The sequence below is a fragment of the Lycium barbarum genome, chromosome 7 (assembly GCF_019175385.1).
Source record: "Lycium barbarum isolate Lr01 chromosome 7, ASM1917538v2, whole genome shotgun sequence".
NCBI classification, from domain to species: Eukaryota; Viridiplantae; Streptophyta; class Magnoliopsida; order Solanales; family Solanaceae; genus Lycium; species Lycium barbarum.
In genome coordinates this window covers 63331555-63343386 of record NC_083343.1, presented here as the reverse complement: position 1 = coordinate 63343386, position 11832 = coordinate 63331555, and the positions used below count along the sequence as shown (strand labels likewise).

The window sequence follows — 11832 nt, the reverse complement described above, 5'->3', positions numbered from 1 at the left end:
GGCTAAAATCGAAGTTGGGTGTCTTGAAAACTATTGGGTTTATAATTTATTTGAAGGTTAAGTGTTGGGAATCTCTATTTGGGCCAAAATCTGATGAAAATGGAAATTCGACCTTTGTTTGTGCTAAGTCTTGTAGGATAATATTATTTGATGGTTAAAGTTTGTTTTAATTCGTTGCATGTCGAGAAAAAGCTTGAAGAACTCAACATTCTTTATATTCTGTGATTTGAAATCAGTGTTAGTGAACTGGGTTTCTTACTCGATTTTTTTTGTTTCAGTTTGTCATTTTTTTTAACTAAAAGGTGAATGATATGTTCTGTTTCACTAAGTTATTTCAGCTTGTTCTTCCATTTTGAGGTCATTCGGTTGTATTAATGATATGAAGACAGAACATTAATTTGATTGCTTTGTTTATGTCAACATTAATAGGAACATGAATAATCTAGAGCGTGATTGGATGTACGATAGGTTGGATGGCCGAGGGGGTATAAACTCTAGCTTTGTAACCGGTGTAGAAAATTTTATCCAATTTGCACTTTCTCAACGAAATTACATGAGCGGTAACAAGGTTAGATGTCCATGTAAAAAATGTCACAACATTAAATACATGGATGTTGAAATAGTTGAATATCACCTTTTTAATTTTGGATTTGTTGAGGACTATTTTGTTTGGGAGTATCAAGGGGAAAAAGATGTGATCGGTGAGATAGCTTCAGGTAATGATTTGCACGGTGGTTCTCAACCTGAATCGGGATTCGATAATCCATACCGACAAATGGTCTTGCATGCAGTTGGTCCCAACTTTGGTCAGGGTTCGAGTTCGCAATCTTATAGCGATATTGAAGTTGATTCTTCTCATCCTTATGAACCTTCAATGGAGGAGGAGCCTAATCCCGAGTCCCAAAGATTTTCCAATTTTCTACAAGCTGCTGATGAAAAATTATATCCCTGTTCTTCTCTCTCTCAACTTGCAGTAGTCTCCAGAATGTTAAATATTAAAATGGAGAATACTTTGTCACAGAGAGGTTATAACCAAATGATACAATTGTTGAAAGAGGCTTTACCTGAAGATAACAAAGTGCTTGATAGCTATTATCAGACTAAGAAACTAGTGCGTAGTTTGGGTTTGTCAGTTGAAAAGATTGATTGTTGTGATTCAGGATGTATGTCGTATTGGGGTGATGAACACCTTACATCTTGTAAATTCTGTGGTAACCATAGATATAAGCGTCGTGTCGGCTCTCGTAAGAGGAAATTGGTCCTTTACAAGAAAATGTATTATTTTCCTTTGATTCCTAGATTGAAAAGATTATATGCATCCCATGCTACAGCTGCCGACATGAGATGGCACCATGAGCATACACAAGACGATAGGGTAATGCGTCATCCATCAGACTCTGAGGCTTGGAAGAACTTGAATGAAACTCATTCTTTTTTTGCTGCTGAACCAAGGAATGTAAGGTTGGGGTTATGTACTGATGGTTTCCAACCGTTTAGTCAATCTGGGAGGAAATACTCTTCGTGGCCAGTGATTGTCACCCCATACAATTTGCCTCCAGGAATGTGTATGAAAGAGGCATATATGTTCCTAACTGTCATTGTTCCTGGGCCAAACAATCAGAAACATAAAATTGATGTTTATCTGCAACCTCTAATAAAGGAATTGACTTTGTTGTGGGAAACAGGTGTAGAAGCATTTGACATCTCGAAAAAGCAAAACTTTCAACTGAGGGCAGCTTTGATGTGGACAATCAGTGACTTCCCAGCATATTCTATGTTATCAGGATGGAGTACTGCGGGCAAGTTAGCATGTCCTTATTGTATGGAGGAAACACAATCCTTTAGATTACAACATGGCAGGAAAACATCTTGGTTTGATAGTCACAGAATGTTCCTTGACCAACATCATCCTTTCAGGACAGATCGTAAAACCTTTCTCAAAGGTAAGACTGTCAAAAGACTATCACCACTCTATAGAACAGGAGAGGAAATTTTGAACCAAATTTGTGACTTAGGGATAAGGAAAGTAACAGAGTTAGATGCACAGGAAGTTAATCAGAGAATATGTAAGTCTTGTGGGTGGAAAAAGCAAAGCATATTTTGGGATTTGCCTTATTGGATTTCTAACATGATTCGACATAATCTTGACGTCATGCATATTGAAAAAAATGTCTTTGATAATGTATTTAATACAGTTCTTAATATTGATAACAAAACCAAAGACAATCTACAATCACGTCAAGATATGTTAAATTACTATGATCGACCACAGTTGGCAAAGGACACTAGTGGAAAATATCTAAAAGCTATATATACAATAGATAAGGAAGAAAGAGCTAGCTTGTTCAATTGGGTGAAGGGTTTGAAGTTTCCAGATCGGTATGTTTTGAATTTGGGTAGATGTCCAGACACAAATGCGAAAAGATTATTTGGCATGAAAAGTCATGATTGCCATGTGTTCATGCAACGACTAATGCCTATTGCTTTTCGTGAACTGCTTCCCAGTAATGTGTGGCAAGCACTTATAGAATTGAGCTTATTTTTTAAAGATTTTACTTCGACCACTCTACGAGTGGATGACATGGAAAGATTAGAGGCAGACATCCCGCAAATCTTGTGTAAGTTAGAACGTATATTTCCCCATGGGTTCTTTGACTCAATGGAACATCTGCCTGTGCACCTGCCATATGAAGCAAAGATTGCTGGACCTGTACAATATCGATGGATGTATCCTTTTGAAAGGTAAATTTGAAACTTTATGTTCAAATTGTGACAAGTATGCTAAACATAACTTTTCTAATATAACGGTCCATCCATTTATGTATTTAGGTACCTGGAACTCTTAAAAGAATGATTGGGAATAAAGCTAGTGTTGAGGGTTCCATTTGTGAAGCATACTTGATGAAGGAGTCAACACATTTGTTTTCTCATTATTTTGAACCTCATGTCATGACAGGTAATCACGATGTGGACCGTAATGATGATGGGGGTGCCGTAGAAGATCTTGAAGGAAATTTATCAATATTCACCCATCCCGGTCGACTATGGGGAGAAGCAAAAAAGAGGAATTTATCCCTTGAAGAAATCAAGGCTGCCCAAACTTACATTTTACTAAATTGTAAAGAGGTTGAACCGTTTGTGAGGTAGCATTTGAATGTTAAACTCTCTTATTATTATAAATGTATCCATATATATCATGACTTTCTATTGAACTTACTTTGTTGTAATGAAGTATGTACGTGCAACGTCTGCAAGGAGAACTCCCGAATCTATCTCAAGGTCAAATAGATGAGAGGCTTGAAGCATATTGCTCTATATGGTTCAAGGAATATGTAAGTTTCAACAATCATTAATTTTTATACAAGATGTTATTAAATTCTCAAAATTTAACTAAGTCTTACATTTTTCCAAATTGGTCCGCTGCAACCATATTGAGAATAAATTCTTGCGTAGTCTTGCTCATGGACCACTAATAGGCGCTACATGTCATTCTATGTATTTTACTAATGGATACAAATTTCACACGGACAGTCATGGTAGCGCAAGATCAACAATGAACAGTGGAGTTTGTATCTCGAATCCAAATTTTGGTGATTACTATGGACGGATAAAAGAGATTATACAAGTGGAATTTCGTGAAGATCCTTTAAAGCAAACTGTGTTATTCAACTGTGAATGGTTTGATCCATCTATGGATGTTGGTGTTAAAAAGCATAATCAGTACAAATTGGTTGATGTTAATCATCGTCGCCGATATAAAAAATATGAACCTTTTATTCTTGCGATGCAAGCAACTCAAGTGTGTTATGTGTCATATCCTAGCAAGAAAAAAGATAAGGATGATTGGGCAGCTGTGTTGAAGGTCAAACCTCGGAATGTTGTTGAATTACCCGATGAGGAAGTAATGATGACAGCTCCATATTTGAATGTTCCATTCCAAGTTGAAGAAGTTGAAGTCCACGAGATAGATATGAATGTTTCAATTGATGAAAATATACTCTTATATGATCCAAACGGGAATGCAATTGAAATGGATGAACACATCGATGATAGGTTATTGCCAGAGCATCATGAAATCCAAGATGAATCTACAGAAGAAGAGTATGAAACTGAAGAAGAGTATGAAACAGAGGAAACTACGGAGGATGAGGAAGAGTTCGAAGAAGGAACAGATAGTGACTAATGCTTAGTAGCATGTGTTGTTTGTATCTTTATTGTATTTTGCTTAAGATTGGGGTGTAAAAGTTTCTGATGGATGGTTGAGTGTTTTGATTTGCACCACAGTTTTTCTTTATTGTTTTCTTTAACCTATTTTACCACTTTCATCATTACTTACTGAATCTTGTAGTGTACTATGCGACTATGTTGTTTGATATATGCCTTCTTATTTATTGGCTACTTATTTGGGGTTACGTGCTTAAGTTCGTAGCCAAAATACTTGCTTGGGATAAAGTAACATGTAACTAAAACCATTAAATCCTCTATTAGACTTTTATATTCCATTATTATTTAGTTCACCTTTGATAGAATCCTCCTGATTTTATTTATATTACAGATACGTAGTGGACAGCTGGTCAGAATTCATTGACGTGCTACTCATTGAAGGTTCTGCATTTTAGCTGCTATTGTTGAGGTATTGTTGCCTGCTATTGAAGTTCTTCTCACTTAAGTTTATTCATCTCCTCTCTCTCTGTACAGTAACTTGACTATTGATTTGTATAAAATGATAAATAGCAGTTGTTGATGACAAAGAACTGCTACATTATTTCTACAACTGATGAGCAAGAATGGCTAAAATTGAATTTGATGAAAACTACTAATTTAGTGAACTGATTATAAGATATGTATGGAAGAAGAAGAAGCAGGAGTGGGATAACTTCAGCTGAATCATTAGTTTGTATGCCAGTTGTGAAAACTATAAAAAATGCTTTAGGTTGTTGCTCTAGTAGACATGCTGCTACTATTTTTTTTGTTTTAATAATGGTAGTGACTGGGCAAGCTTGTCCGCACTTTGACTTTTCAATGTTACCTCCGACCAGCACATCTACTGAGTCGCTATCAACGAAGATTTAGGTAGAGGGGATACATCTAGAGTTAAATGAACTACTGTCAATATTTGGAAAGTTAGTATTGTACGATTTTCAGCATGTCTCCTGAAGGTTTCTTTTTTCTTTATCTTGGGAGTCTGCCTGTTTGGAGTCTTATTGTTTAAACTGGTTTTGTGTAAAGAGGTAGGACTGACAAATGTATTGGTGCTAGTCTGAGTCCACATCATAAGAAACTAGCTGCCAACTTTGTTGCTTCCCATTTGCTCCTGTTTGTGATCATGTGTCTTTCATCCACCTTTCCTTAGCTTGTTCATCCATGGTTGGTATCTCAGAATCTGCCCCTTTGATTTGTTGATTGTATCCTGTTTCCTGTGTAATGATTGAATCCTCTTATTTACGAAAACCATGACCATGCCATAAACTTATCCCTTGCTTTTCCTTTTGTTCCTTGAGAAACGATTCTGATTAGACTAAGCATTTGAAAGGTCATTACTAAGGGCCAAAATTGTTTTAAGGCTGTTTTGACTAAGTGCCCATACAACTTGCCTGTTTGAAGTCTCTTTTCTTTAACAAAGGTCTTCAGATTTCATTCATTTGTTAACAGTAATCCTGATCAGTTAACATGTCTATTACATGCTTGGGTGATAAAAGAGAGGTAAGTTTTAAAAACTACCAGGTTTAAATGTATGCTCTAAGTCATAAACTCTATCAAGCCTTCCTTTACCTGAAATAAGTAATACGGTCTAAAGTCTTGGTTGCTTGTGATGTCTTTCCCAGACCTTTTGCACCTTTTGATCTGGGGTCCTAGTTATTTGCCTAGGTGGTTGGTGTCACTCCTTGCTTATCTTGGGTATCAGGCCCCTATGAGAATGCCCTGTCTGCTTTGTTACTTATTTGGTTATGTGTGCCCTTAGGGTTAGCTTGGATAAGACTTATGTCATTATTTGAATCTATGATTATGATCTGTTTTCATTCTATAAGAGCATATGTAGGAAATGCCACTTCCAGCTAATACAAGAACAATTCAAGAATAATTGCAGTTAAGTAAAATCACCTGCAGAGTTGCAACTGCAAAGGCATCCAAAAACACTTGATGGGACAATACAAACAAGATTTTGGTACTTTCCCTATTCTTTTCCCTTGTTACAGCAGATGATGGATAATTTCAACAGCTTGTAATATCAACATATGAAACTTCGCTCAGTAGCTACACTTAATCTTATTTATCCAACACTAAAGCATGACTAGTTCTTTGTGACAGTCCTAATCTCTATGTTGTATGCAAGCTGGAAATACATATGAATTGTACTTGTATTTACATTTTGATCAGTACATATCTGATAATAAAGATGTCGAATTCATCAGAATTGACTCTTTAGGTTTGTATCAAAAGTTGTTCTCTATGCTCTCATCCTCTAATGTGTTTGTGGTCCCATCAAAGACAATTTTAGCTGTATCATCCATCCCAGCAGGAAAAAAAATATCCAAATACTATGCTAGTCTTAATTTACTCATGAATGTTAGAGGAGGTTTTTGATTTTCTTATTCTGGTCCATTGTCACCTGTTCTAGCTTACTTTATAGGAATAGGTAGATTACCTATTATTTCCAAGTCTACTTTAATAGGTTGACGTTGTTGATTTTAGTTCTTACCTTGGATCTAGTTAGTTGGTTAAATGTTCAACAGGTCTATTTCCTTTCCTTCTTTGATGATATATAATTCTGGAGACAGTTGGTTTCACCTCTAACAAACCATGTACAACCAGTTTGACATTGTTTCATGGGTTTGATTCCAACTATAAGTTATTCGTATGTTTCATGGGTTTAAAAAGCTCTTTACTAGCAGCCTGCTTGCAATTTACTGGTTACTTTTTTACTGATGGTTGCTTTAATTTCCTCATGTCCACATTTTTTTGTAGATATGGCTCGAGGCAGAGGTTGAGGTAGCGGAGGTCGTGTAGGAAAGTCCTCATTAAGATGTGATTCTACTAGTCGTGCAAACATGCCTACCATTCCCATTCCCACCACAGTTAGTCCTCAACAAGGTGGTACGAGTTTCATAGGTGGGCCAGATCCTATAAACCAAGTTCAAACTTTAGGTTTGCCACCGGTTCAAGCCTCAGGTCTGTTTATTGATCCTCGTGACTTTTTCTTTCTTCTTGGCTGTGGTGACAAAAGTGTTCCTGCAAGATGGGTGGGGAAGGGGTGGTTTTTCTAGTTAATTTTTTTTTTTAATAAAGTCCACTAGGTCTGTAGTGTTCCATGTGCTCAATGAGCTGTAGTTCCTAGCTGCTGTAAGCAGCAGTGTTGTGCTAGCATCTGATGCATCTCTCCCTTCTGTACTGTAGCATTTTTAGGCTACCACCTGTAGCAGTAAAACTAGAACTGCAGCTCTTCAGCAGCACTACATATTGCTTAAAACCATCTTGCTGCATCTGTTCCTCTTTTGTAGATTGCAGACTGCTGCACTAATTCTGCAATCTGAGCCACCAAGTCTGCTGTTGTTTTCTACCTTGCCAAGCCCAACCTCCAGACCTGCACACCCTTCACAACCTCTAGACCTGCACACCCTTTCACAACCTCCAGACCTTGTGCTCTCCCAAAGGCCAAAGCCTCTGTTCCTTTCTCCCAAAGGCCAAAGCCTTTGTCTGCTTAGCCTTCTAGTGTACTTGATCAGTACATCTGAATTTCCCCAGGATTCTTCAAAGTACACCAGGTCATGTCCAAACTGTGAAACATCATCATGAGTTGGCATTAGTGAGCCAACTCAATTTTGAAAGACTGAATTCCCCCTGGTTGTAAACAGCAGTGTTGATACTGTGTAATCTAACCAGCTTCATGATCATCCTGGCCACCTTAATTTGTTCATGCTAACCAAAACTTCAACCTTCTCTGCTTTTTGTGTGTGTGTTCCCCTCCTGGTGCATAAGGTTCTTCTGCCCAAGAACAGTGCATGCTTTGTGCAAAGTTCCTGAAAACACTCCTTGGGCTTAGGCTTTTTTTTTCTCTGTGTGTGTTCCCCTCCTGGTGCACACCAGCAGCAACAAATGCTGCATTTGGCATAGCATATGGTTTTCTATTGAGATTTTTTTCTTTCTCATAATCCCTACTACTTACTAGTCATATTTGTAGACTTGCGAACAACTTGTATAAAAACCTCTTTACTAGCAGCCTACTTGCATTTTACTGGTTACGTTTTTTTACTTATGGTTGCTTTAATTTCCTCACGTCCACATATTTTTGTAGATATCGCTCTAGGAAAAGATCGAGGTAGCCAAGGTCGTGTAGGAAAGTCCTCACTTAGGGGTGATTTTGCTCGTCATGCAAACATGCCTACCATTCCTATTCCCACCACAGATAGTCCTCAACAAGGTGGTACGAGTTCCATAGGTGGGCCAGATCCTATAAACCATGATCAAACTTTAGGTACGCCACCGGTTCAAGCATCAGATCACGGTAGTAACCCAACCATCCTGAATTATCTCACATTGCACCTGATCTGAGCAGCCCAATAGATGAGGGTACATCAAACCAGAGCAACACTATCAGCGAAGAAGAGTCCAGTAGTCGTCGTAGGCAGCGGACACTTACACTTGTTACTCTTACTCCTGCAAGGTTAGTCCATGCTTGTATTTTTTTTTATATATAATTTGTGGTAGGCCTTGAAATAATATTTTCAAATTTATGCAGGTTGGAACCTTCTAAAGAATGCTCTAATACCATATCCGCATCTTTCAAAAATCAACTTGATCCCAATGGAATCAATTGGAAAGGTGTCTCAGAAGATACTAGAGATTTTTATTTTGGGGAATTCAAGGTATAACTTTCATCATAATTCGTTTTATAAGTGTATTAGCTTTTATAGTTAGGATACTAATAATATTAGTTTACAAACTGTTTTCAGAAGACATACCATTGGGACTCTTCGATTCCTGAGAGTGTAATCAGAAAACATTGGAATACTAAGGCAGCAACAAAGTATAGGAATTTCATTAGCAAAACTAAACAAAAAAGGATTAAGCCGGATTATGTGTCTGATAATGTGTGGGAACGTTGGTTGAAACTTTGGGCGGATCCTAAGTGTGTTGAAAAGTCAGAAATAAATGCAAAGAATCGTTGTGGAGGGAAAGAAGTGGCTGTCGGGACTCACACAGGTGGCTCTAATTGCATTGGGGAGCATCGCAAGAGACTTGTAAGTATATAGTTTTTCATACACTCTTAAATTTTTTATATTTACTACTTGAAAATTGGTTTTTCAAGGTGTTTTTTGCAGTTCTTGATTCTGGTATTGTTCTTGAAAAATACTACTATTGTTCTTGAAAAATACTGCTATTGTTCTTGGTGTAATTTTCTGAAATGAGTAACTTTTGTATAGGTTGTTGCAAAGGGTCGAGATCCAACACCAGGTGAGGTACATTTGCACGTCCATACACATGATCATGATGGAGAATCTTTTGTTGATGAGCGTGCCCGAGCTGTCCATGTAAGTTCAAAATTTTATAATTTCAGAATCAATTTAATTCATCTAAGGCAGACTCATCATCTTCGGACAGCATCCAGGGCTACTTAGGACCCTGGAGGAATGTAAACAAGCAAAACAAAAAGATGACTATAACATGAATGCAAACTTTCTAATTCAAAGAATTGACAGGGAAATAAAAAATTGATCCACGGTTATTAACTTATCACCTTACCAATAAAAAAATCAACCATAAGTTTTATTATGAATACAAAAATGGACGAAGGACAGAAGACAGTTGATCATGAACTATTTCCGATCATTATACTGAAGTAAAATCACTTTTTAAGGGCACTATGTTATAAATTTCCAGCATTTTATTTCTCCAATAATGCGTAAACTGGTATCTGGCATCTCCACTTAAGCCTCTAGCAACTGTTTTCGACATGATATGTTTTCGGCCTGCTTTTTAACCATTTCATGAACCTTGCACGTTTCTGACAAAGCAACTCAGTACTAATGCTTGCTAGCACTTAATTAAACAACTTTCTCCTTTCAACATGACGTATCTCTAATACTGAGACACTCTTCACTACTGCTGCTAATACGTAACTCAGTACTAGTGCTGCTAATACGTATCTCTAATCCTTTGCTGCGGTTGCTTAAGCAAGTCCTAAGCAGGGTCCTAAGTAGCCTTGGATGCTATCGGAAGATGATGAGTCTGCCTTAGATGATGTTGGTCAATTTAATTTTGCTTGATATAAACAGTCTACTAGACAGGATGAACTGAAAAGTAGTATCAGTAATGACTTAAATCAGTAGGAAATGGCCTGAAATTGTCCTTCTATTTGTTGTTTAGGAACTCTAATTGTCTTTGTTTTCATGTTCTGTTACTTGACTATGAGACAGTGTATATGATCATTTATATCCAAGTTGTATGAAACTCTTTTTTGCTGGTCATCATGAGACTTCAATTCCAACGAAAAATGGATAAATATATCTGCTCCCTTATCTTTGGAATTCATTTATCTTTTTATTTGGTAAAATTGAATGATTAGTATTCTTGATGTTTTAATTTCACTACTTATTACAGGAAAGATATCAAGAAATATTACGGGAAAAATCACAGTCTCAGTATGATATTGATCAATGTAAAGCATATTACGAAGCTGCTGGGGGAACAAGGAAGAGAAGAATATATGGTCTTGGATATCAAGCACAAAGTTATTATGGGCCGAATCTTTGCGTCAATTCTGGCTTTAATGCTTCAGCATCAGCAGCACCTTCAACTTCTCAATCAGCACCGACAGAAAATATGGAGGAGTTAGTGATGCGATTGATTCCTACACTGACTGATCGCTTTCTTCCTTTATTTATTGAGAAGGCACGTGGAGTAATTTTTTCACCATCACATCATCCAAATACGCCTATCGACAAACCATCAATTGTGACACCCATAGTGCCTCCTCCTACTACTGCTAATGTTGACGATATTGATCCTTTAGTTTCTGATGATGATCGTAGTCCTTCACCCATGCATTAGTTTTTTATGTGATCTGCTTTTTGCTGGAAAGAACAAAATTATGCACTAACAATACTTGATGGATGTATGGGTTCTTTTGGTAGTTGATAGCTTGGTGTTGTCGGTGTTTTGGACTAAACGATTAGGATTCCGCTATCTATTTTGAATCCTTTTTATAAATATTATTTTATGTGAATGTCAGTTATTTTTAAGGGTATTTATTAATTTGTATTTAGTATGTTACAACAGGTGCATTTAAAAAAAATGGAAGAAAAATATTTGTGACAGATTTGCGACAGATTTTGGTCGTTGCTAGAGGGAAAACAGCAGGCTACAGACTGCGATAAACATTGTATTGTCGCTAAATGCAGGCACAAATAATTCAAATATTTTGCGACGGATTAGCGACAATGGTTTTCGTCGCTAATTTACTAAAACGACGAAATGAAATATGAAATTAGTCACGGAATTCATAACAATAGCAACAAAATATTCTGTTGCTATAATGTGGAACGGATCTCATACGTCGCTACTCTGTCGCTATATTTGCTACGAATTTTATTTTTCCGTCGCTAATAGGTTAGCAACGCGAAAAATCGTAACAGACCACATTCCGTCGCTAATCCGTCGTAACACATGTTTAGCAACAGATATATGCTGATTAGCGACGGAATACGTCCGTCACTAAACGCTGTTTTTTTTGTAGTGATAGTATTCCCATCGTAGGTAAGTTTCTTTACTAGCACACATGCACAATCTTGGTAGTACCACATGATTACTACCGCACTTGGCCAATCCTTCATA

At 37.1% G+C, this 11832-nt stretch overlaps 2 protein-coding genes across 2 annotated transcripts; both read left to right on the top strand.

Annotated features, from left to right (window-relative positions):
* The first annotated feature begins 607 nt into the window (after positions 1 to 607).
* On the top strand, positions 608 to 4183 carry LOC132601506 (uncharacterized). Its single transcript, XM_060314590.1, has 3 exons — positions 608 to 2710; positions 2830 to 3143; positions 3532 to 4183. The coding sequence occupies exons 1-3, from the start codon at positions 608 to 610 to the stop codon at positions 4181 to 4183; spliced, it is 3069 nt and encodes a 1022-aa protein (XP_060170573.1).
* A 2866-nt stretch (positions 4184 to 7049) lies between these two features.
* Positions 7050 to 11049, top strand: LOC132601505 (uncharacterized). Its single transcript, XM_060314589.1, has 9 exons — positions 7050 to 7241; positions 7330 to 7391; positions 7500 to 7777; positions 8294 to 8473; positions 8518 to 8662; positions 8738 to 8864; positions 8955 to 9239; positions 9423 to 9530; positions 10600 to 11049. Exons 1-9 carry the CDS (start codon positions 7050 to 7052, stop codon positions 11047 to 11049), a joined length of 1827 nt encoding a protein of 608 aa, XP_060170572.1.
* Positions 11050 to 11832: the final 783 nt, after the last annotated feature.